The sequence below is a fragment of the Oncorhynchus gorbuscha genome, linkage group LG06, assembly GCF_021184085.1.
Source record: "Oncorhynchus gorbuscha isolate QuinsamMale2020 ecotype Even-year linkage group LG06, OgorEven_v1.0, whole genome shotgun sequence".
NCBI lineage: Eukaryota > Metazoa > Chordata > Actinopteri > Salmoniformes > Salmonidae > Oncorhynchus > Oncorhynchus gorbuscha.
The window spans coordinates 90,804,323-90,831,083 of NC_060178.1; the positions used below are offsets into that span (position 1 = coordinate 90,804,323).

The 26,761-nt window shown below is 43.5% G+C and overlaps 2 protein-coding genes across 4 annotated transcripts in view; both read right to left on the reverse strand.

Moving 5' to 3' along the window:
- LOC124038507 (C-Jun-amino-terminal kinase-interacting protein 4-like) overlaps window positions 1-16,054 on the reverse strand; it is a 76,569-nt gene extending 60,515 nt beyond the window's left edge. For both annotated transcript variants that reach the window (XM_046354486.1, XM_046354483.1), the window contains exon 1: window positions 15,433-16,054. In XM_046354486.1, coding sequence (XP_046210442.1) covers window positions 15,433-15,732 — 300 coding nt within the window. In that variant the 5' untranslated portion in view covers window positions 15,733-16,054. The remainder of the gene's footprint in view (window positions 1-15,432) is intronic.
- A 279-nt stretch (window positions 16,055-16,333) lies between these two features.
- On the reverse strand, window positions 16,334-26,608 carry LOC124037293 (diacylglycerol lipase-beta-like). 2 transcript variants are annotated; one of them, XM_046351995.1, is made up of 15 exons: window positions 25,890-26,608; window positions 25,366-25,517; window positions 24,993-25,167; window positions 24,573-24,840; window positions 24,378-24,500; window positions 24,172-24,299; window positions 22,271-22,319; window positions 22,073-22,156; window positions 21,919-21,996; window positions 21,572-21,652; window positions 21,353-21,480; window positions 21,168-21,236; window positions 19,005-19,077; window positions 18,614-18,864; window positions 16,334-17,510 (listed from the first exon to the last, which is right to left on the reverse strand). In XM_046351995.1, exons 1-15 carry the CDS (start codon window positions 25,982-25,984, stop codon window positions 17,315-17,317), a joined length of 1,950 nt encoding a protein of 649 aa, XP_046207951.1. In that variant the 5' UTR covers window positions 25,985-26,608; the 3' UTR covers window positions 16,334-17,314. The 2 variants fall into 2 exon arrangements, with proteins under 2 accessions (XP_046207951.1, XP_046207950.1); XM_046351994.1 differs by having other exon boundaries at window positions 22,271-22,397.
- Between the last annotated feature and the right edge of the window lie 153 nt (window positions 26,609-26,761).

Genomic DNA, 26,761 nt, shown 5'->3' on the forward strand with positions numbered 1-26,761 from the left:
ATTCTTACTGGTTGGTAGGTGATCAAATACTTATGTCATGCAATAAAATGCAAATTAAATACTTTTTAAAAAATCATACAATGTGATTTTCTGGATTTTTGTGTGAGATTGCATCTCTCACAGTTGAAGTGTACCTATGATAAAAATTAGACTAGTACATGCTTTGTAAGTAGGAAAACATGCAAAATCGGCAGTGTATCAAATACTTGTTCTCCCCACTGTGTGTATATACACACACACACAACACAATGTCCTTGTTTTGGCAAGAAAAGCTCATTTTTACATCCATTAAAATAACATCAAGTTGATCATTAAATAGTACCTGCAAAACACCAGTCTCAATGTCAACAGTGAAGAGGCGACAACAGGATGCTGGTCTTCTAGGCAGAGTTGCAAAGAAAAAGCCATATCTCAGACTCGCCAATAAAAAGAAAAGAATAAGATGGGCAAAAGAAACAGACACTGTACAGCGGAACTCTGCCTAGAAGGCCAGCATCCCGGAGTCGCCTCATCACTTTTGATGTTGAGACTGGTGTTTTGCGGGTACTATTTAATGAAGCTGCCAGTTGAGGACTTGTGAGGCGTCTGTTTCTCAAACTACACACCAATGTATTTGTCCTCTTGCTAAGTTGTGGACCAGGGACTCCCAGTCTTTCTATTCTGGTTAGAGCCAGTTGGTGCTGTTCTGTGAAGGGAGTAGTACACAGCGTTGTACAAGATCTTCAGTTTCTTGGCAATTTCTTGCATGAAATAGCCTTCATTTCTCAGAACAAGAATAGACTGACAAGTTTCAAATCAAATTTTATTTGTCACATACACATGGTTAGCAGATGTTAATGCAAGTGTAGCTAAATGCTTGTGCTTCTAGTTCCGACAATGCAGTAATAACCAACGAGTAATCTAGCTAACAATTCCAAAACTACTACCTTAGAGACACAAGTGTAAGGGGATAAAGAATATGTACATAAAGATAGATGAATGAGTGATGGTACAGAGCGGCATAGGCAAGATACAGCAGATGGTATTGAGTGCAGTATATACATATGAGATGAGTATGTAAACAAAGTGGCATAGTTTAAAGTGGCTAGTGATACATGTATTACATAAAGATGCAGTAGATGATATAGAGTACAGTATGTACATATACATATGAGATGAATAATGTAGGGTGTGTAAACATTATATTAGGTAGCATTGTTTAAAGTGGCTAGTGATACATCATTTCCCATCAATTCCCATTATTAAAGTGGCTGGAGTTGAGTCCGTGTGTTGGCAGCAGCCACTCACTGTTAGTGGTGGCTGTTTAACAGTCTGATGGCCTTGAGATAGAAGCTGTTTAACAGTCTCTCGGTCCCAGCATCTTTATGGCCTTCCTGTGACAGGTGTAAGTGTCCTGGAGGGAGGTAGTTTGCCACCGGTGATGCGTTGTGCAGACCTCACTACCCTCTGGAGAGCCTTGCGGTTGTGGGCGGAGCAGTTGCCCGTGATACAGCCCGACAGGATGCTCTCGATTGTGCATCTGTAGAAGTTTGTGAGTGCTTTTGGTGACAAGCCAAATTTCTTCAGCCTCCTGAGTTTGAAGAGGCGCTGCTGCACCTTCTTCACGATGCTGTCTGTGTGGGTGGACCAACTCAGTTTGTCTGTGATGTGTACGCCGAGGAACTTAAAACTTACTACCCTCTCCGCTACTGTTCCATCAATGTGGATAGGGGGGTGTTCCCTCAAGTCCACAATCATCTCCTTAGTTTTGTTGACGTTGAGTGTGAGGTTATTTTCCTGACACCACACTCCGAGGGCCCTCACCTCCTCCCTGTAGGCCGTCTCGTCGTTGTTGGTAATCAAGCCTACCACTGTTGTGTCGTCCGCAAACTTGATGATTGAGTTGGAGGCGTGCGTGGCCACGCAGTCGTGGGTGAACAGGGAGTACAGGAGAGGGCTCAGAACGCACCCTTGTGGGGCCCCAGTGTTGAGGATCAGCGGGGTGGAAATGTTGTTGCCTACCCTCACCACCTGGGGACGGCCCGTCAGGAAGTCCAGTACCCAGTTGCACAGGGCGGGGTCGAGACCCAGGGTCTCGAGCTTGATGACGAGCTTGGAGGGCACTATGGTGTTAAATGCTGAGCTGTAGTCGATGAACAGCATTCTCACATAGGTATTCCTCTTGTCCAGATGGGTTAGGGCAGTGTGCAGTGTGGTTGAGATTGCATCGTCTGTGGACCTATTTGGGCGGTAAGCAAATTGGAATGGGTCTAGGGTGTCAGGTAGGGTGGAGGTGATATGGTCCTTGACTAGTCTCTCAAAGCACTTCATGATGACGGAAGTGAGTGCTACGGGGCGGTAGTCGTTTAGCTCAGTAACCTTAGCTTTCTTGGGAACAGGAACAATGGTGGCCCTCTTGAAGCATGTGGGAACAGCAGACTGGTATAGGGATTGATTGAATATGTCCGTAAACATACCAGCCAGCTGGTCTGCTCATGCTCTGAGGGCGCGGCTGGGGATGCCGTCTGGCCCTGCAGCCTTGCGAGGGTTGACACATTTAAATGTTTTCCTCACGTCGGCTGGAGTGAAGGAGAGTCCGCATGTTTGAATTGCGGGCCGTGTCAGTGGCACTGTATTGTCCTCAAAGCGGGCAAAAAAGTTATTTAGTCTGCCTGGGAGAAAGGCATCCTGGTCTGTGACTGGGCTGGTTTTCTTTTTGTAATCAGTGATTGACTATAGACCCTGCCACATACCCCTTGTGTCTGAGCCGTTGAATTGAGATTCTACTTTGTCTCTATACTGACGCTTAGCTTGTTTGATTGCCTTGTGGAGGGAATAGTTACACTGTATTCGGTCATGTTTCCGGTCACCTTGCCCTGATTAAAAGCAGTGGTTCGGGCTTTCAGTTTCACGCGAATGCTGCCGTCAATCCACGGTTTCTGGTTTGGGAATGTTTTAAATCGTTGCTATGGGAACGACATCTTCAACGCACGTTCTAATGAACTCGCTCACCGAATCAGCGTATTCGTCAATGTTGTCTGACGCAATACTAAACATATCCCAGTCCACGTGATGGAAGCAGTCTTGGAGTGTGGAATCAGATTGGTCGGACCAGCGTTGAACAGACCTCAGCGCGGGAGCTTCTTGTTTTAGTTTCTGTCTGTAGGCAGGGATCAACAAAATGGAGTCGTGGTCAGCTTTTCCGAAAGGAGGGCGGGGCAGGGCCTTATATGCGTCGCGGAAGTTAGAATAGCAGTGATCCAAGGTTTTTCCAGTCCTGGTTGCGCAATCGATATGCTGATAAAATTTAGGGAGTCTTGTTTTCAGATTAGCCAGCTACAATGAATGCAGCCTCCGGATAAATGGATTCCAGTTTGCAAAGAGTCAAATAAAGTTTGTTCAGAGCCATCGATGTGTCTGCTTGGGGGGGTAATATATACGGCTGTGATTATAATCGAAGAGAATTCCCTTGGTAGATAATGCGGTCGACATATGATTGTGAGGAATTCTAAATCAGGTGAACAGAAGGACTTGAGTACCTGTATGTTGTTATGATCACACCACGTCACATTAACCATGAAGCATACACCCCCGCCCCTCTTCTTACCAGAAAGATGTTTGTTTCTGTCTGCGCGATGCGTGGAGAAACCAGCTGGCTGCACCGACTCCGATAGAGTCTCTCCAGTGAGCCATGTATCCGTGAAGCAAAGAACGTTAGTCTCTGATGTCCCTCTGGAATGGTACCCTTGCTCGGATTTCATCAACCTTGTTGTCAAGAGACTGGACATTGGCGAGAAGAATGCTAGGGAGTGGTGCGCGATGTGCCCTTCTCTGGAGTCTGACCAGAAGACCGCCCCGTTTCCCTCTTTTTCGACGTCTTGGTTTTGGGTCGCAGGCTAGGATCCATTCCGTTGTCCTGGGTGAAAGGCAGAACACAGGATCCGCTTCGCGAAAGTCATATTCTTGGTCGTACTGATGGTGAGTAGACGCTGCTCTTATGTTCAGTAGTTCTGCTCTGGATAAGAGCGTCTGCTAAATGACTTAAATGTAAATGTTCTCGACTGTATGTAATGAAACCTAAGATGACCTGGGGTACCAATGTAAGAAATAACACGTAAAAAATAAATTTAAAAACTGCATAGTTTCCTAGGAACGCGAAGCGAGGCGGCCATCTCTGTCGGCGCCGGAAGAAATTGCTTTGTTTCTGGCCCTTTTGAGCCTGTAATCGAGCCCACAAATGTTGATGCTCCAGATACTCAACCAGTCTAAAGGCGGCCAGTTTGATTGCTTCTTTAACCAAAACAACAGTTTTTAGCTGTGCTAACATAACCCTTTTGCAATTTTCTAATGATCAATTAGCCTTTTAAAATGATAAACTTGGATTAGCTAACACTAACACAACATGCCATTGGAAGGCATGAGTGAAGGTTGCTGATAATGGGACTCTGTATGCCTATGTAGATATTCATTTTTTAAATTATTTTTTTATTTTATCTGCCGTTTCCAGCTACAATAGTCATTTACAACATTAACATAGTCTACATTGTATTTCTGATCAATTTGATGTTATTTTAAACAGACAAAAAGTGATTTTCTTTCAAAAACAAGGAAACTTCTAAGTGACCCCAAACCTTTGAATGGTAGTGTATATCGTAATATTTTGTCATATCGCCCAGCCCTAGTTTGACATGTCTATAAACCTGTGAGAAACTGACACAGCTGGACTAGATGCTGGGTTTGACACGTCTATAAAACCTATTCGTACCCTCCCAGGTGGTCTAGGGCACTGCATCGCAGCGCCAGCTGTGCCACCAGAGACTCTGGGTTCGCAGCCGGCCGCGACTGGGAGGTCCGTGGGGCGACGCACAATTGGCCTAGCGTCGTCCGGGTTAGGGAGGGTTTGGCCGGTAGGGATATCCTTGTCTCATCGCTCACCAGCGACTCCAGTGGCGGGTCAGGTGCAGTGCGCGCTAACCAAGGTAGCCAGGTGCACGGTGTTTCCTCTGACACATTGGTGCGGCTGGCTTCCGGGTTGGATGCGCACTGTGTTAAGAAGCAGTGCGGCTTGGTGGGGTTGTGTTTTGGAAGACGCATGACTTTCGACCTTCGTATCTCCCGAGCGCGTACGGGAGTTGTAGCGATGAGACAAGATATTAAATACTAATAATTGGATACTACGAAATAGGGGAGTAAAAAGGGGGTAATTTTAAAAAAATGTTTAAGTAAAACTATTCGTCACACTCATCCACTGACTCGTAGGACAAGGACGGCTCCTGGAAAGTTCACTTCAGGTAAGTGCAAACGCCCCGACCTCGGTTTTCCAGCCCCAATTCAATGACATGCTTTTTTAGTCGCTCCTGATAACCGCTGTGAACTGACAACTAGGATATGGTGGAAAAGGCATGCGTGTGCGGTGGGTCTGACAAATGACATAACCCTCTGACATCATCCTGAACCGGTCCATGACCTCAGGATGTCTGGAGGAATGTGTCCCAGGAGTATCCTGGCCGGAGAGAGGAACTCAGGAAGTCTCGTTTTCCCAGGAATTTCCTACCTGGCCCTGCTCTCTTCCTCTCTCCGTCTGTAGTGAAGAGTAACAGTCCATCTCAAAGAGTTCCTGTGGTTTCAGCTCTGGGAGAGATCAGTGCTACACTGGACTTACTGAGACTGTTTGGATCTGTCTGTTGCTTGAGTCCCAATAGTATTACATGGGTTGTAGAAGTACATGTGACCGGGGTGTTCATCTGCAGTGTTGCTCACTAACTGAGAACCATCATGTCTCTACTTACAGCCTAGCAGGTGTCTGGATTTTTACAGTCCTGCGAACGTGAATGGGTTTTCTAGAGCCTAACGAACAACAGGACTGAGTTAGCCAGGACTGTATGTAAAGCAAATTAAGCAGACAGTTTTCAACCTCGAAGTAAACACCTAGGCATCACACTGGTAAATAATTTAACATTGGACTCATGCTTTTTCTATTTGTTTATAAAGTGCTTGTTAAGTAATTTCCCGTTTATTAACTACTTACGAACCATTTCGATTCTTGTTGTAATTCCACATGCCAGTGAACTGCAGCTCTGAGGAGAACGTCAAGAGCAGTGCAAAGCAAATGACTGGAGGGACACACACAGTCCCTGGCCAAACCCACTTAGTGTGCAAATCATGACATGTCTAATAAAAACTAGGCCTACATAGTGTACTACAAGAGCTCTCAGTATTTGTGGCTAACGGCAGAGAATGCTGTGACAAGACAAAGTGAGAGATAAGTCGCAGATTTGGAACATTACACTGACCTTCAAATGTTGTCTACGTGGTGTAATGTCAGAGTTAACCCTAATAGTGAATGAAGTTGAAGGGCAGAGCACCACACACAATCCATAACCAACACTACAAAAGAGTACTTCTAAACCATGCTCAGAGAAAGCAAAACATTTAAAAACAGGTGAAGCATACAGTATTGCTGCTGTCAACTGCTAAACAAGGATCACCTGACCTGTAAATTAACCCATCTATAGGAGAGGAAAGGAGCTTTCACTTTGGCTGTGTGGTGGCAGAATTTAGGGTGAGCGGTTGTAACTTCAAGGGATATGTTCTGTGTTATGCTTTTCATAGACTCCTGGTATGTCTGCACCCTAACAAAAAGCCATTGTGTTCTGGAAGAGCTGCTTTTATTCAAATAACTTGTGTAAACAAATATGATTGTATTATCACCTCCCACTATATAAGGGACATGTAACCATTTCTTCCTGGAGTTCATCCCTGTGAAATCAGAGATAGATCTCCCCTTGTAGCTGCTTGTGTTAAAGATTATTCTATTATATCATTGAATAGTCTTTGCCTTAATCTTTGGATCAAATTTTCCACAACAGCAGTTATGGGAATAAAGAGAGTTCAACGACACAGAGGGGGGTTAGGAGGGGTGAAATACAACCACTCTAGAACAGCGTGATTATAGATAGAGAACATATGGATAGCCTAGTGGGTGAAAGGCAGAGAACCGGGAGAGAGAGAGAGAGAGCAACAGGGGGACAGAAAGAGAGTAGTCTGGTAGGTGGACTGCCTAATGCGTTGGTGGCAGAACAAACAAACAACTGTTCAGTTGCAGCAGGATAGAGCGAAAGAGAGCAGTCTGAAGCTAGGCAGATATGTCATCTGGTTACAACAGCTGAAGACAAGGTTACACATAATATTATGGTTGTGACAACATTACTGTACTTCAGTAATTTACACCATACAAATGGAGCTCCATCTAAGGGGAATGACAGAAGATGTACTATATTACCTGTCAACATATATAAGGCAAGGTTTATATTATAAGCGGTTTATATTTATATTTCAATTTACAAAAAAAAAAATGACGTTTTCGTCTTTTGAGCTTCTAGTCATGAAATCTATGCAGCCTACTCAATCACTTTTTATAGCTACTGTTTACAGGCCTCCTGGGCCATATACAGCGTTTCTCACTGAGTTCCCTGAATTCCTATCAGACCTTGTAGTCATTGCAGATAATATTCTAATCTTTGGTGACTTTAATATTCACATGGAAAAGTCCACAGACCCACTCCAAAAGGCTTTTGGAGCCATCATCGACTCAGTGGGTTTTGTCCAACATGTCTCTGGACCCACTCACTCTCACAGTCATACGCTGGACCTAGTTTTGTCCCATGGAATAAATGTTGTGGATCTTAATGTTTTTCCTCATAATCCTGGACTATCAGACCACCATTTTATTACGTTTGCAATTGCAACAAATAATCTGCTCAGACCCCAACCAAGGAACATCAAAAGTCGTGCTATAAATTCACAGACAACACAAAGATTCCTTGATGCCCTTCCAGACTCCCTCTGCCTACCCAAGGACGCCAGAGGACAAAAATCCGTTAACCACCTAACTGAGGATCTCAATTTAACCTTGCGCAATACCCTAGATGCAGTTGCACCCCTAAAAACTAAAAAAATGTCTCATAAGAAACTAGCTCCATGGTACACAGAAAATACCCGAGCTCTGAAGCAAGCTTCCAGAAAATTGGAACGGAAATGGCGCCACACCAAACTGGAAGTCTTCCGACTAGCTTGGAAGGATGGTACCGTGCAGTACCGAAGAGCCCTTACTGCTGCTCGATCGTCCTATTTTTCTAACTTAATTGAGGAAAATAAGAACAATCAGAAATTCCTTTTTGATACTGTGGCAAAGCTAACTAAAAAGCAGCATTCCCCAAGAGAGGATGACTTGCACTTTAGCAGTGATAAATTCATGAACTTCTTTGAGGAAAAGATTATGATTATTAGAAAGCAAATTACGGACTCCTCTTTAAACCTGCGTATTCCTCCAAACCTCAGTTGTCCTGAGTCTGCACAACTCTGCCAGGACCTAGGATCAAGAGAGACGCTCAAGTGTTTTAGTACTATATCTCTTGACACAATGATGAAAATAATCATGGCCTCTAAACCTTCAAGCTGTATACTGGACCCTATTCCAACTAAACTACTGAAAGAGCTGCTTCCTGTGCTTGGCCCTCCTATGTTGAACATAATAAACGGCTCTCTATCCACTGGATGTGTACCAAACTCACTAAAAGTGGCAGTAATAAAGCCTCTCTTGAAAAAGCCAAACCTTGACCCAGAAAATATAAAAAACTATCGGCCTATATCGAATCTTCCATTCCTCTCAAAGATTTTAGAGAAGGCTGTTGCGCAGCAACTCACTGCCTTCCTGAAGACAAACAATGTATACGAAATGCTTCAGTCTGGTTTTAGACCCCATCATAGCACTGAGACGGCACTTGTGAAGGTGGTAAATGACATTTTGATGGCATCGGACCGAGGCTCTGCATCTGTCCTCGTGCTCCTAGACCTTAGTGCTGCTTTTGATACCATCGATCACCACATTCTTTTGGAGAGATTGGAAACCCAAATTGGTCTACACGGACATGTTCTGGCCTGGTTTAGGTCTTATCTGTCGGAAAGATATCAGTTTGTCTCTGTGAATGGTTTGTCCTCTGACAAATCAACTGTACATTTCGGTGTTCCTCAAGGTTCTGTTTTAGGACCACTATTGTTTTCACTATATATTTTACCTCTTGGGGATGTTATTCGAAAACATAATGTAAACTTTCACTGCTATGCGGATGACACACAGCTGTACATTTCAATGAAACATGGTGAAGCACCAAAATTGCCCTCGCTAGAAGCATGTGTTTCAGACATAAGGAAGTGGATGGCTGCAAACTTTCTACTATTAAACTCGGACAAAACAGAGATGCTTGTTCTAGGTCCCAAGAAACAAAGAGATCTTCTGTTGAATCTGACAATTAATCTTAATGGTTGTACAGTCGTCTCAAATAAAACTGTGAAGGACCTCGGCGTTACTCTGGACCCTGATCTCTCTTTTGAAGAACATATCAAGACCATTTCGAGGACAGCTTTTTTCCATCTACGTAACATTGCAAAAATCAGAAACTTTCTGTCCAAAAATGATGCAGAAAAATTAATCCATGCTTTTGTCACTTCTAGGTTAGACTACTGCAATGCTCTATTTTCCGGCTACCCGGATAAAGCACTAAATAAACTTCAGTTAGTGCTAAATACGGCTGCTAGAATCCTGACTAGAACCAAAAAATTTGATCATATTACTCCAGTGCTAGCCTCTCTACACTGGCTTCCTGTCAAAGCAAGGGCTGATTTCAAGGTTTTACTGCTAACCTACAAAGCATTACATGGGCTTGCTCCTACCTACCTCTCTGATTTGGTCCTGCCGAACATACCTATACGTACGCTACGGTCACAAGACGCAGGCCTCCTAATTGTCCCTAGAATTTCTAAGCAAACAGCTGGAGGCAGGGCTTTCTCCTATAGAGCTCCATTTTTATGGAACGGTCTGCCTAACCATGTCAGAGACGCAAACTCGGTCTCAACCTTTAAGTCTTTACTGAAGACTCATCTCTTCAGTGGGTCATATGATTGAGTGTAGTCTGGCCCAGGAGTGGGAAGGTGAACGGAAAGGCTCTGGAGCAACGAACCGCCCTTGCTGTCTCTGCCTGGCCGGTTCCCCTTTTTCCACTGGGATTCTCTGCCTCTAACCCTGTTACGGGGCTGAGTCACTGGCTTGCTGGGGCTCTCTCGTGCCGTCCCTGGGGGGGATGCGTCACCTGGGTGGGTTGATTCACTGTTGTGGTCGGCCTGTCTGGGTTCCCCCCCCCCTTGGGTTGTACCGTGTCGGAGATCTTTGTGGGCTATACTCGGCCTTGTCTCAGGATGGTAAGTTGGTGGTTGAAGATTTCCCTCTAGTGGTGTGGGGGCTGTGCTTTGGCAAAGTGGGTGGGGTTATATCCTTCCTGTTTGGCCCTGTCCGGGGTGTCCTCGGATGGGGCCACAGTGTCTCCTGACCCCTCCTGTCTCAGCCTCCAGTATTTATGCTGCAGTAGTTTATGTGTCGGGGGGCTGGGGTCAGTTTGTTTATCTGGAGTACTTCTCCTGTCCTATTCGGTGTCCTGTGTAAATCTAAGTGTGCGTTCTCTAATTCTCTCCTTCTCTCTTTCTTTCTCTCTCTCGGAGGACCTGAGCCCTAGAACCATGCCCCAGGACTACCTGACATGATGACTCCTTGCTGTCCCCAGTCCACCTGGCCATGCTGCTGCTCCAGTTTCAACTGGCCTGGGCCCTAGGACCATGTCCCAGGACTACCTGACATGAGGACTCCTTGCTGTCCCCAGTCCACCTGGCCATGCTCCTGCTCCAGTTTCAACTGTTCTGCCTTACTATTATTCAACCATGCTGGTCATTTATGAACATTTGAACATCTTGGCCACGTTCTGTTATAATCTCCACCTGGCACAGCCAGAAGAGGACTGGCCACCCCACATATGCTCTCTCTAATTCTCTCTTTCTTTCTCTCTCTCGGAGGACCTGAGCCCTAGGACCGTGCCCCAGGACTACCTGACATGATGGCTCCTTGCAGTCCCCAGTCCATCTGACTGTGCTGCTGCTCCAGTTTCAACTGTTCTGCCTTATTATTATTTGACCATGCTGGTCATTTATGAACATTTGAACATCTTGGTCATGTTCTGTTATAATCTCTACCCGGCAAAGCCAGAAGAGGACTGGCCACCCCACATAGCCCGGTTCCTCTCTAGGTTTCTTCCTAGGTTTTGGCCTTTCTAGGGAGTTTTTCCTAGCCACCGTGCTTTTACACCTGCATTGTTTGCTGTTTGGGGTTTTAGGCTGGGTTTCTGTACAGCACTTTGAGATATCAGCTGATGTACGAAGGGCTATATAAATAAATTTGATTTGATTTGATTTTGATATATGACCTCATTTCAAACAGCCGAAATGCTTGAGTTTCTAGCGCCAACAGTGCAGTAATATCTAACCATTTCCCAACAGTACACACACATTTAAAGTAAAGGAATGGAATTAAGAATATATAAATATTTGGACGAGGACCGTCGAAGCGGCATAGACTAAAATACAGTAGAATATAATACAGTATATATGTAAACATTATTAAAGTGGCCAGTGATTTCAAGTCGATGTATATAGGGCAGCAGCCTCTTAGGTCCAAGTGATGGCTATTTAACAGTCTGATGGCCTTGAGATAAACTGCTTCTTTCAGTCTCTCGGTCCCAGCTTTGATGCACCTGTACTGACCTTGCCTTCTGGATGGTAGCGTGGGTGAAAAGGCAGTTGGTCGGGTGGTTGTTGTCCTTGATGATCTTTCTGGCATTCCTGTGACATCGGGTGCTGCAGGTGTCCTGGAGGGGTGGTAGTTTGCCCCCGGTGATGCGTTGGGCAGACCGCACCAACCTCTGGAGAGCCCTGCGATTGCAGGCGGTGCAGTTACCGTCCCAGACGGTGATACAGCCCGACAGGATGCTCTCAACAGAATATGTTACAATCCCTGATGTCTCTCTAGAAGGAAATCCTCGACCTAAGATCGTCAACTTTATTATCCAGAGACTGAACATTAGTGAGTAATATACTCGGAAGCCGTGGGTGGTGTGTGCGCCACCTGAGTCGGACTAGAAGTCCACTACGAATACCTCTTCTCCGCCAGCGGTGTTTTGGAGCAGCCTCTGGAATAAGTTCAATTGCCCTGGGGGGTACAAACAAAGGATCCAATTCGGGAAAGTCCTATTCCTGGTCATAATGCTGGTGAGTTACCGCCGCTCTGATATCCAAAAGTTATTTATGGTTGTATGTAATAACACAAAACATTTGAGCTAGTAATGTAAGAAATAACAGTAATAAAGTTGTTCATGGAGCAAGAAGAATGGCTGCCCTATCTTTCAACGCCATCTTGCTACACCTGCAACAAAGTGATAAATAAGGGGCTGCTTGAAATGGGGTCATAAACATTGTTTTTGTTTTTTACATAATGTAACATCTTCTGTCTGAAATGGGTATAGGTGACTTCATTTTCCATGGATTTTACACATTACCACTTTCAGATGTACAAAAAAGCTTGTATAAAAACTGGGCATAGTAAATTCGTGGGATTTTGGTTTGTGTATGAAAGGGAAAGAGAGTAGCAAGTCAACCAGATAAATGTTTCCAGCCAGAAAGCTCGAACCTAGCCATACTTACAGCCAGGATTGCCATGTATGCGGTTCCCTTGCGAAATTGGGCTACTTTCAAAACGATGTTGCGGGTTTTTGGGATACTTCTAAATTGCACTGCGGCCGCCATGGCATTTCTCTTAGAAAATAAATATATATAATATAACCTGATGCTGCTGACTATCAGGCAGTGAGGTAGGCTGTTACTGAGTGAGTGTTGAGAGCACTGGTTGAGACTGCTGCAGCGGACAACTGATTCACAGAGCTAGAGCATCACTCGCACACGTCATGGCAACTTCTTACCAGTTGTAGGTAGGCTATTTACATTGGTCATTGTGGAGACACTTATTTCCAAATCTCTTTCCATAAAACATATTAAAGCGTAAGAACTGATATAACGGCAACAAAGCACTGAAAAACTACTTTAGGCGCAATAGAGTGCTTTAGATAAATTTGCTCAGAGGTGGTATAAATAAACTGCATTCTAATGTCAACATTTATTATGGAAAACCATATCAAGCATAGGGTTTTATGCATGCTCAGTTCTTGGGTCTTGAGTCCTGCACGAGTAAAATATGAAATGGAAGTTGTATTACATGCTTCTGTTATGGGGAAAAAAGTCCAAAAACTGACATTAAATATGAGTTTTTTAAATATGATAGTTTTTCATCTGTTGGCCATCAAGTAGGCTATTAATGTATATGCCATTGTAGGCTACTGTAGCCTACAATTTGGTACAATAAATATGTTTAAATGACAATATCATTGGAGTCATTGAAAATCAATTTGTGCCACTTCTGTAACCCATCAGAACTGGCAAACAGATTTAATAAATAGCTTATAACTTCAGTTTGTTGTTGTAGCCTTGTGTTATTATGATATTATTAATGGCCATGTTAAATTCATTTGGAAGTAATCAATTGTAATCATGGTCATAGCTCTATCGCAAATATATAATTCTCCACAGTTTCATTGTGGGCTTTTTTGTTTGTTGCCAGCAGCATACCACCCTGCATACCACTGCTGCCTTGCCTTGCTTCTGACGCTAAGCAGGGTTGGTACTGGTCAGTTCCTGGATGGGAGACCAGATGCTGCTGGAAGTGGTGTTGGAGGGCCAGTAGGAGGCACTCCTTCCTCTGGTCTAAAAAAATATCCCAATGCCCCAGGGCAGTGATTGGGGACACTACCCTGTGTAGGGTGCGTCTTTTGGCTGGGACGTTAAACGGGTGTCCTGACTCTCTGAAGTCATTAAAGACCCCATGGCACTTATCGTAAGAGTAAGGGTGTTAACCCCGGTGTCCTGGCTAAATTCCCAATCTGGCTCTCAAACCATCAGTCACCTAATAACCCCCAGTTTACAATTGGCTCATTCATCCCCTGTAACTATTCCCCAGGTCGTTGCTGCAAATGAGAACGTGTTCTCAGTCAACTTACCTGGTAAAATAACAAATAAATAAATACAATTTTCCCTAAAACGAGATACTGGGATATCAGTTGCCATAGGCTGCCTGCATATAGCTCGGCAAAGTTGAATTGCAATTATTACCTGAGATTTTAGTTAGTAGCCAGCCTATGCCTATTGAAATGCATCACTCGCAAATAGGCAATTTATAACAGTTTGTAGTCTTAACATCTGGCACATAACAGCACAATTGCCAGAAAATCGCCAAAGATTATTTTTTTTATGTCTGTCCAAATTTTATCACTCAAACTCTCCTGTAGAATGTATCTATAGTTATGTACATGCAAACTGGATTTATTTACAATTATAAAATGGGTAGTCTGAGCCCTGAATGCTGATTGGTTGAACGCCATGGTATATCAGACCATGTACCACGAGTATGACAAAAAAAATGACCTTTACTGTTTCAATTATGTTGGTAACCAGTTTATAATAGCAATAAGGCAGTGGTTTGTGGTATATGGCCAATATACCAGGGCTAAGGGCTGTGTCCTAAGAAAAGGCCTCAGCAGTGGTATATTGGCCAAATACCACACCTCCTCGGGCCTTATTGCTTAATCATAGAAAGAAGTTAATCGACAACCGTCGATGGAAAATGATCTAATATGGACAAATTATATTTTCTCTTCTGACATTCTTAAACTCACTGTAATTATTATTTTAAAGGAAAACTACATTTTGCTTCTTAGCCTACGTCGTTACATCGATATTCCTTCCTAATTCGCTCATAGCATTATCAAAAAAGGGATTATTGGATAAATGATACCAGTCTTTTGCTGCAGAAAAATAATTTTGGTCTAGTTTTCCCGGCCATGTGAGCCGTTTGAGAAGTCATTGGGCGTCACATTTTTGCAAGACCTGGCAACCCTGTTTACAGCTATCTGGAGCTGTGACCTAAAAGGAGTCAACCGAGACCCACCACTCCGTCCTGACCCATTATTTGAAAAACATGGCATTCTCCTTGGGTGGAGCTGCATTCGTATAGTGTAAATTATTTAAAGTACAGTAATGTGTCACCTGCCATAATATTTGCAACAGTGCTAAATGAGGCATATCTATCAGCTGTTGCAGCCAGATGACATTATCTTCCTGGCGTCAGACTGCTATAGCTTTGAGGTTAGCCTACAGGCTACCAACATTGCCATAGTTTGCATGCATGCTAGCATATTAGGGGATTAAAGCTAACAAACAAGCGTAGATATATAGCTAGCAAACGGTTCGCAAGTTCTCATAAGAAACATGCACTGCTAGCTGAGAGTTATCTCAAATTGGAAAACTAACTAGGTACAGTATGTATGTGCTGCTTGTTGTGGAATATTACTTGTGCTTGAACTGTCAAAGCTAACTTTAGTGGTCTAGCAGTTGGAAGCATGCAAAGCTTTTCCATCAACCAAATTGTCCTTCTTTTCCCTCTGACATTCGAGGACTCAAACCCACCTCTTCTGTAGATTTTCTGAGCGATTTCTCACGTTCATACTGGGTAACAAGTTGTTCGTTGTCTTCTTTCAGAAGCTCCAACTCAACTTCGTGCTCCTGGTTGTCCGCGAATACCGCGTCCAAGTTCTCCAACACTGCGACGACGAGCGGCATTAGTTCTTTCACAACGTCCTCGTCGTACTGACAGATCAACCGTTCAAACTCTCGGTAAATTGAGCTCGCCAGACCCGAAACCCGTTCAGACATCATCGCCGAACTGCCAGAGTCGTCCTGGTAAAGAACTCCATCGTCCAACTCCATTTTCTTGTCCTCCTCTCTTCTCGGCAGCTAGCGGGCTAACAGTAGCCGAGGAAAACGTTACGCTAATTGTGAAAGAAAGCCTGCCAGCAGCAACCCAATTATATTTCTGTGGTGCAGCGAGACCAAATGGTGTCCCTAAAATATAACCGAGTTACCATTAGCTACGGAGAAGATAAACAATAGTACAATGAACGACTTTCAACAAGTTGCGGTCCCTGTCTCATATGGACAGTTGACTTGCAAGGGGGCTAAATAGAAAAGTATCTCGGTTGATACTTGGCTCCGCTTCTTAGTTTACCTTCCCGACTTCCCAACAGATGAGCTTCTGTGTTGTTGACTGGCTCCGGTCATGGTGACGTCACATGCTAAAAGCGGGCTGGGGTTTGAGGGGAGAAAATTTAATACTTTTTGATATTTTGGAAAATTTTTGTAATTTGTGCCAGTTTTCATTCCCATCAATATTGGTCCTATCTGTAATAACCCATCTTTATTCAATGTGCCTCATCAATGTACTGTTTTAACAGGTAGTCTAAAAAAGCTGCTTCGGGACTTTGCAAATGTTTGATAAATAATATAAGCTGCCTCCAGAAACAAAAATAACTACAGAAACATGACATGCTTTTATTTGTATCGTCAAACGAAATAATACACAATTCAGGATGTAAACTACTACATTACTGTGACTTTATGTAATCAATGTTGAATTACCCGATGATGTAATAATATGTAAATAGCAAGTTAACAGAAAATGTGTTATGAAACTGGAGTAATTTAGGTTACCTCATATCACCCAGAAGTTGTTTTCATGTAAATTAACTCATTTGTCTCATGCACTACTCATTCTGCATACATGGAGCAAAACAGAACACTGGTCAAGCATAGAGTATTGGTGAGACATGTTATGTGATGCATAGGCACTATTCACCCTGATCTTTGAGGTAGAAGTTTTCCCCAACCACTTATACAGGGTCAGATATTGTTCATCACCCTAATGGTTAGGGGGAGGATAATCTGATCCTAGATCTGTGGTCCAGGACAATTTCTTCCTCAAATCTCAGACATTCAGCACAGGACAAAGACAAACCACTGTTAAACAATCAACAAATAATCTCTTCAAAACCAGCGACCTAAAAAAATAGTCAAAATAAAATCTGAATGTACACTTTTGGAATTATAGTTACACTGCAATAATATCTAACTATGTACACAAAGCGAATTTGATGTTAACGACACAATGACAGTTTTTCATGGAATTACTCAAAAGAAGAAAGCAATAACCAATGAATTGGCAACAAATGATGACTACAAATAAATAATCAAATTGCAACTCCCTTTCCAAAGTCATAGTGAGAAAGACAGTCCTGCACATTCCTTTTATTGATGAGTCTAATTGTCTTGCCCCTTTGACTTGGCTGTTGAGGAACCCCTCATGGGGTGGCGACAAAACAGGGACAGAAACTGGGGGGATTATAGACAGGGGAAAGGAAGAAACAGGACTGGAACAGAAGGACGGGACAGAATGGGGTCAGACTAGCGAAAGACAGTCAGGCTTGTCCTGTCCAGGTGTGTGTAGCTGTGTGAATCAGATGACGTTGAGGTGGCTGTTGCTAAGCGACGAGGGGCAGAGGTTGAAGGGCCTGTCCTGTGTCAGACTGCGAAGCGACAGGAGCACAGCGTCAGGCATGTGGTCGGCCATCATCCTGGGACTGATGAGAACACTACGGAACACCGTTTCACTGGACCACTCCACCCGGTAACGCACCTGGGAAAAACAGGACCTAGGAGGAAGGAAGGGTAAGAAAAAGTGGAGGACTTTGGTCAATGACAAAGGCAGATATGGATGTAATGTACTTAAAGGGGCAGTGTAGTTAACATGATTTTCCTGTTGTTTTTCCTTCTACATATTTTCACACTGAGGTCAAAAAAACTTTGAAAATGATAATGCCCTTTTTATGTAAGAGCTGATTGAAAAAAATTATCCTTCCTGAGCGGTATGACAGCTGCCCTGGTCCCATGGTGTTTATACTTGCATACTATTGTTTGTACAGATGAACATGGTACCTTCAGGCATTTGGAAATTGCTCAAGGATGAACCAGACTTGTGAAGGTCCACCATTGTTCCCCTGTGGTTTTGGCTGATTTATTTAGATTTTCTCATGATGTCAAGCAAATAGGCACTGAGTTTGAAGGTACGCGTTGAAATACATCCACAGGTACACCTCCAATTGACTCAAATGAAGTCAATTAGCCTATGAGAAGCTTCTAAAGTCATGACATAATTTTCTGGAATTTTCCAAGCTGTTTAAAGGCACAGTCAACTTAATCTATGTAAACTTCTGACCCACTGGAATTGTGATACAGTGAATTATAAGTGAAATAATCTGTCTGTAAACAATTGTTGGAAAAATTACTTGTGTCAAGCACTTAGTAGCTGTCCTAACCGACTTGCCAAAACTGTAGATTGTTAACAAGACATTTGTGGGGTGGTTGAAAAACGAGTATCTTGAGTAGTTTCCCCTATCCAGATGTTCCATGCTCTGTGTAGGATCAATGGAGAATAGAGGGAGAGGTATCGCTCAAGTCACAACAAAATGGAACAAAAAGTCAGAATTACACAATTTCATGTGAACAACATCTAAAAGACCCGCATCACTATACTGAGAGTGTTTCCGTTTCTAAAAGGATGTATTTGGGTGTTTTTGGAGCATTTGTTCATGTTTTGTTCAAGCCCCCATACTGCAGAACGACGAAGTCTCACCGGGTGGAGTAAGTTTCTCAAAAACAAGTGACATTGCAAAAAATGTCTGAACACTTCTATAAAATCCTAAATACAGATCTGGTTGTAAAAAAAGTTAACTGTGTATGTGTTCCTCATACACACCTCCGTGCCGGCCCGTCCTCTGTAATGTGCAGTATACGTCCCGGTAAGTAAAGTGGCAGGTGGGAGCCGTGTACAGGTGACTTCTCGGAAGCCAGGCCTTGATAGGATGATGAGCTGTGAATCAGCAGTGACTCCTCCCCCAAAAGCGGTTGGTTAAGCTCCTCCTTCCGTCTGTTGTCCATCTCAGTAGGGAAGTCATCAGGCTCTCCCCCAAACAACTCATACCAACAGCCCTGGAGCAGGATACGGTACTGAGAGGGAGTGGAAGAGAGAAAAGGAGAAGGAAGAAGTCATCAGAAATCATCAAGGTCCCTCTCCATAGTTACAATTCTGCCCATATCATTTTACTCATAATAAACTTCATTTTGGATTTGAATGATAATGTTCTCACCTTGGGCTTATTGCAATTAGAAACCATTTTTAGTATTCTCCTCTTCAAGTCCTCCATGTTGGGATAACTCAACCTGAGACATGGAGAGAGAGAAAATGAAATATGTGCAGCCTTTCAACAAAACACAGAACTAGCACATGGATGCTAACTCAAGAGGAAAAATAGTTTGAGATGGCGGTGGAGTTGCGGTCATTTTCTGTGTGCCTGTAACAAGGGGACAGATCCCAAATATATAGTCTCCATCGTACGCCATAGCCCTTTCACATTCAGACTCAGAAATCAGCATGGTCCTCTGCAGCTCAGTCGGTAGAGCATGGTCCTCTGCAGCTCAGTCGGTAGAGCATGGTCCTCTGCAGCTCAGTCGGTAGAGCATGGTCCTCTGCAGCTCAGTCGGTACGCCATTTTTTAAAAACATTTTATTTAACCAGGTAGGCCAGTTGAAAACAAGTTCTCATTTACAACTGCCAGCTGACCAACATAAATCAAAGCAGTGCGACAAAAACAGAGTTACACATGGGATAAACAAACATACAGTCAATAACACAATTGAAAAAAATGTATACATGTGTGCAAATGAAGTAAGGAGGTAAGGCAATAAATAGGCAAATAGTATTACAATTTAGCAATTTACACTGGAGTGATATAAGTGCAAATGAGGATGTGCAAGTAGAAATACTGGTGTGCAAAAGAGCAGGAAAACAAAAATGGGGATGAGGTAGGTAGTTGGTTGGATGGGCTATTTACAGATGGGCTGGGTACAGCTGAGGTGATCGGTAAGCTGCTCTGACAGCTGACGCTTAAAGTTAGTGAGGGAGATAAGTCGCCAACTTCAGAGATTTTTGCAATTCGTTCCAGTCATTGGCAGCAGAGAACTGGAAGGAAAGGCGGCCAAAGGAGGTGTTGGCTTTGGGGATGACCAGTGAAATATAGCTGCTGGAGCGATTGCTATGGGTGGATGTTGCTATGGTGACCAGTGAGCTGAGATAAGGCAGAGCTTTACCTAGCAAAGACTTATAGATGACCTGGAGCCAGTGGGTTTGGAGACAAATATGTAGTGAGGACCAGCCAAAGAGAGCATACTGGTCACAGTGGTGGGTAGTATATGGGGCTTTGGTGACAAAACAGATGACACTGATAGACTGCATCCAAGTAGAGTGTTGGAGGTTAATTTGTAAATGACATCACTGAAGTCAAGGATTGGTAGGATAATCAGTTTTACGAGGGTATGTTTGGCAGCATGAGTGAAGGAGGCTTTGTTGCAAAATAGGAAGCCAATTCTAGATTGGTCCTCTGTAGATCGGTCGGTAGAGCATGGTCCTCTGTAGATCGGTCGGTAGAGCATGGTCCTCTGTAGATCCGTCGGTAGAGCATGGTCCTCTGTAGATCCGTCGGTAGAGCATGGTCCTCTGTAGATCCGTCGGTAGAGCATGGTCCTCTGTAGATCCGTCGGTAGAGCATGGTCCTCTGTAGATCCGTCGGTAGAGCATGGTCCTCTGTAGATCCGTCGGTAGAGCATGGTCCTCTGTAGATCCGTCGGTAGAGCATGGTCCTCTGTAGATCCGTCGGTAGAGCATGCACTGCTAAGGTTGTGGGTTCGATTTCCGGGGCCACCCATCCGTAAAAAGTATGCATGACTAAGTCACTGGATAAAAAGCATCAGCTAAATGGCCCATATTATTATTATTACATGCACACAAGGAACAAGTGTTTCCCAGTCCCTATCCTGGTCCACTGTGTGTACTAGTATAATTATTATTTTTATGTTTTACCTTTATTTAACTAGGCAAGTCAGTTAAGAACAAATTCTTATTTACAATGACGGCCTAGGAACAGTTAACTGCCTTGTTCAGGGGCAGAACGACAAATTTTTACCTGGTCAGCTCGGGGATTCGATCTTGCTACCCACTAGTCCAACGCTCTAACCACTACATTACATTACATTTAAGTCATTTAGCAGACGCTCTTATCCAGAGCGACTTACAAATTGGTGCATTCACCTTATGACATCCACTAGGCTACCTGCCGCCCCTAATAATGTGTAATAGTGAGAAACTCATAACAGAAACACATTAATAAAGCACAGTTTGTTTGAGATAAACATGGGAGCACAGAGGGTCTCCATAACCAGAGGGATGGGTTGAGGGGGGCTCCTCTCCTCCTCACCTTGGCACCAAGTCCTTCCCCAGCACCACAGACACTACAAACTCCTTGGAGAAATCAGCCAGGGCTTTACTGCAGAGAGAGCACAAAGGGAAATCAATCTAATACTATGTACATTACACCAAGTTAAATCAACGCTTGATGTAATGCTAAACATGCTTTCTTTTGATGTGTGTTGAACTTGTTACCTCATGAGTCCCCCTGGTGGAGAGAAGGCGTAACACTGCAGGGTGGGAAAGGAGCTCCGTAATAGAATGGCCAGGAGAGAGGCTGTACCCCCTCCAAGACTGTGGCCTGTGATGACTAGCTTGTACTCCTGAAAAAACACAAACACACACAGTTGGTGATTTTAGGGTTATATTCAACTAATGTACTTTATCCGAGAGAGGAAAGGTGAGGGCTCTTACAGGTGCGATGGTGAAAGCCTGGTTTAGAATGCCATCGTTGAGGAGTTTCTTACAGATGTAGCTGGCTGCCTGAGACATGCCCTGTGGAACATAAGAGGTTACAGCCAGCTCATGTCTACCAAAACCTCCCTTGGTAGATGAGTTATGATTTGATAGAAATTCTAAGAAATTAAAGCTCAATATAAGTTAAGTTTGGTCCCGTGGCCCCGCTTGCAGTACTAGGGTTGTGGGTTCAATTCCCACGGGGGCCAGTATGAAAAAGTATGAAAAGGTACCCACTCACAACTGTAAGTCATTCTGGGTGAGAGCTGACTAAAATGTAAATGTAATGTGATTATTCCACCTACCTTGTGAGCATAGCATGCTCCTGACACTCCCTCTACTGGAAGGTTCTCACAGTCTGCAGACAGGTCAGTCAGCAAATCCTACACAGAAATGTACATTAACTAGTGAAAGATTGAGATGGATAGACAGGAGGTTTAGAGTGATGAGAAGTCTCACCCGTAGTGACAGTGTTCCTCTGATAGCCACCAGTACTGCCGCTCTCTTATGGTCCAGAGCCACAAAGAACGGAATCTCATAGATCTGGAACAGACAAGAGTTATATTTAGCAGAACTAGAGAATTCAACACTGGCCAACGGGCAGCACACTAATGGGGGAATAGGATCTCACTTGAGATTTGCCCTGAGTTAAAGTACCTGGTTGTGAAAGCTAACGTAGATGAAGTCTCTGTACTGTAGGCCGGTGCTGTGGAGGACAGAGGAGAAATGGCAGCCCATATTGTCTCCTCCGACAATGTCATACTCAGCAGACTGGGTCTTACAGCTGAAACATACAGTATATGGGCATATATGTGTTTACAGTACATACAGTGGCAAGAAAAGGTATGTGAACCCTTTGGAAATAACTGGTTTTCTGCATAAATTGGTCATAAAATTGGATCTGATCATCTAATTCACAACAATAGACAAATAGTCTGCTTAAACTAATAACAAACAATGATATGTTTTCATGGCTTTATTGAACACACCGTGTAAACATTCACAGTGCAGGGTGAGAACAAGTATGTGAACCTTTAGATTGAATAACTGGTTGAGCCTCCTTTGCAGCAATAACCTCAACCAAATGTTTTCTGTAGTAACAGATCAGACCTGCACAACGGTCAGGAGGAATTTTGGACCATTCGTCTTAAAACTATTTCAATTCAGCTATATTCTTGGGATGTCTAGTGTAAACTGCTCTCGAGGTCATGCCACAGCATCTCAATTGGGTTGAGATTAGAACTCTGACTGGGCCACTCCAGAAGGACTATTTTCTTCTGTTGAAGCCAATCTGTTGTTGATTTACTTGTGTGTTTTGGGTCGTTGTCCTGTTGCATCATCCAACTTTGGTTGAGCTTCAATTGGCGGACAGTTGACATTTTTCAGGAGAATGTAAGGTTTTGATAAACATGGGACTTAATTTTTCTGGTCGATGATAGCAAGCTGTCTAGGCTCCCTCCACCAAACTTTACAGTGGGGATGAGGTTTTGATGTTGGTGTGCTGTGCCTTTTTTTCTCCACATATTGTGTTGTGTGTTCCTTACAAACAACTCAACTGTAGTTTCATCTGTCCCCAGAATATTTTGCCAGTAGCTTTGTGGAACATCCAGGTGCTCTTTTGCGAACTTCAGACGTTCAGCAATGTTTTTTTTGGACAGCACTGACTTCTTCCGTGGTGTCCTCCCATGAACACCATTCTTGTTTAGTATTTTACGTATTGTACACTCGTCAATAGAGATGTTAGCATGTTCCAGAGATTTCTGTAAGTCTTTAGCTGACACTCTAGGATTATTCTTAACCTCATTGCGCATTCTGCAGTCATTTTTGCAGGACAGCCACTCCTAGGGAGAGTAGCAACAGTGCCGAACTTTCTCCATTTATAGACAATTTGTCTTACTGTGGACTGATGAACATCAAGGCTTTTAGAGATAGTTTTGTAACCCTTTCCAGATTTATGCAAGTCAACAATTCTTAATATTAGGTCTTCTGAGATCACTTTTGTTCGAGGCATGGTTCACATCAGGCAATGCTTCTTGTGAATAGCAAACTCAAATTGTGTGAGTGTTTTTATAGAACAGGGCAGCTCTAAAAAACATCTCCAATCTAATCTTATTGATTGGACTCCAGGTTAGCGACTCCTGACTCCTCTTAGCTTTTGGAGAAGTCATTAGCCTATGGGTTCACATCCATTTTTCAACCTACACTGTGAATGTTTAAACTATATATTCAATATAGACAAGAAAAATAAAATAATTTGTGTGTTATTAGTTTAAACACACTGTGTTTGACTATTGTTGTGCCAGATGAAGGTCAGATAAAAATTTAATGGCCAATTAATTCAGAAATCAGGGAAATTCCAAAGGGTTCACATACTTGCCACGGTATGTGTTTACAGTACATATGTGTGCTTGTGTTTTTGTTCATGAAGTTACATAATACACTGATGTCCACTGTTCTTGATATTGTTGTTAACAAATATGTAGGACAAATTACTTTCACACCCCGGCTCAAAAATCGTTAAGGATGAGCACATTAAATTAGAGGTGCCACAGTCTTACCAGTCCCTGCTGAGTCCGCAGGCTCCGGTGAGAGGGTTGGAGTAGACATACATGGGCCAGCCATATGCAGCTATAGCAAATTGCATACAGTGGGTTGCCTTCTCCAGCTCTGCCTCAAGATCTTCTGCCTACGGAAAACACACACAAAGGCAACTGATTGATTGATTGACAGACTCACTGATTCATTGACTGACTCCAGTACTTACGATAGGTGATGAGGGGCTGTGAGATAGGGCCTCATCTGGATCTCTACACTGCTCCATCTTATCCTGCTCCTGGTGTAGCAGAGCCAAACCTGCTGCGATGTCACTGGGAACCAGGTCTGTATCCTACAATTACACAAAGTAAAAAAATGAACAAGATGTGCATGCACGTACATACACCCTGTTTCCTTTACTCACCGAGAAAAATCCACTGACAAGCTGAGCTATGCTGGAGAAGGCAGCTCTGTGGCCCTCATCCCGAGGCAGGCAGCAGCAGAGGAGCCTCAGCCTGCTCTCCCACACCCTGACAGCCACGGAGCGGGCAGTGGACAGGAGCTGTGAGCCCTGACTGCTCTCCAGGTCCCTTACTCCCAGCAGCTCCTGTGACTGAGGCCCAGGATGGGTGCTGCCTAGCGGGTCGAACACAAACAGCACCCCCACCCCTGTGGACAGCAGCAGAATCCAACTGCCAGGGAGGGAGACAGGAGAATGTTTCACATCATGTAAACTGACAATGTGTATTCATGGGGCATGTAGGCCTATATGTGTTGCCTTAACCACATGTAAACATACCACAGTATACATTAAGGGGAGAAAAAATGAGTTCTTCCAACCCACCTGGCGACCACTGCAGCGATGACGGCCCCCACCTCAGCAGGCTGACAGCCCTGGCTGTCATCAGACACCCAGATGGCCCCCAGGATGGCCCAAATTAGCTCAGGGACGTACAACATCGCCCGCACGTACACCAGCACTGGGATGGAGCGCCGCGGGCCTGGGTTAGTGATCGTCCCTAGGGAAACAAAGCAATCAGAGATGAGTTCCATGTTGGCGATATATGTTTATGATAAACAGACCTGTTTATTTTTTATATATTATTATGAATGGTCAACAACAACAAAAATTGACATATAACACAAATTCTAAACTATGTGGATAATTCATGTAAATTCCTCATCATATCATAACAGTACAAGTGTGTCAGATTCACCTTGAGCACTGACGTAGACGATGGCACATAGAGACAGGATGATGAAAGCCAACAGGATGAGTAGAACCACCAGGTAGCTGTGTAGAATTCTCCCACCAAAACAGTCAAACTTCCCCTCATGGAGAGTGTACAGTGCCAGTGTCCCTATCCACCTGTAGGGCAGGATAGAGGTACATATTGATTTTATTAGATCATTAAAACATCAATGCAATACCAGCAGAGGTCACTGCGGCAACCTTTGGAAGGATGAGGTTGTGCACAGCAAGGAGGATAACATTGTTTTTCTTGCTTTCATAATTTTCTAATAAAATAAATACAAACCAAGAAGAGAGAATAGGCCTTCAGCTGCTGCCTTGCTAGTTGCTACAGTGTGGGATCTAGGTAGCAATGACTGACAACAGTCTTTAATACTGCACGTGCTATATGACAACGCTTGTGAATCATCCCTCCGTTTAAATATCGTACCGTTAATGTCGAGCTCACTTTTGATAGGACAAATTTAATTGTGTGGCAACAACACTTACCATAGAACCCTGACGAACAGCTCAAATGAGCCGGGGAAGACCAGATCGTCGCTCGCAATTCCCCATCGCCGGCCAAACGCTACCATTCCAGGCATCTTGACAGAGAGAAATCTCCCTATCTAGCAAGTAAAAGTGAACAGCTAGCTAACTGGCCAAAGGTTAAAATTCTTAATTGTTATCTCTGGGTGAAGAAACACTACTTTTTAAAGATTTCCACCCTCGATCGACCAATTGTTGTTGATGTAATGCCAAGGGGACGTCGTTAATGTGTTGACATTGGACTGCTCTCGAATTTAGGTTAACGCACTTCGCTAGCTAGAACGTCACCAGCCGCAATTGTAAGAGTTCGTTTATAGCTAAACTACCGCACACGTATTCACAATCTAATTGTAATGTCAAGGATTTGTAAAAATATATATTTAAAAAACAGCTAGATTATTTTTTGCTTCATTGAATTCAATTTGCTAGCGAATTTATCAAGCAGTGCGCTAATGACACTGCGATTTGCGCATCAGCTTCAGCTGTCATTTAATTCCTGGTAAATTCCTGGAAGCCATCGTCAACGTAGGTTTATTCATTCGAGGAAAAGTACCAAAAAAAACCATCCCAAAAATAATAATTAATATAGTTAGCAGGCTGACCGTACAGTATAGGAGCAGACAACAAAGCTACTCATAGCCTGCTCGAAATGTTTTTCTTCTTGTGATTGTGTCCGACTGTTAAAAGACCCCCAATCAAACGATGTGATGTGAATCAGTTCCACTTCGGTTGTCTATCATTTGCATATTTCCATGATGTTCATGGGATTTAATGAATGTGTTCAATGAGCTAATTCTGTGTCATGGTGTTTTCATAGTTAAAATAAACTCTCC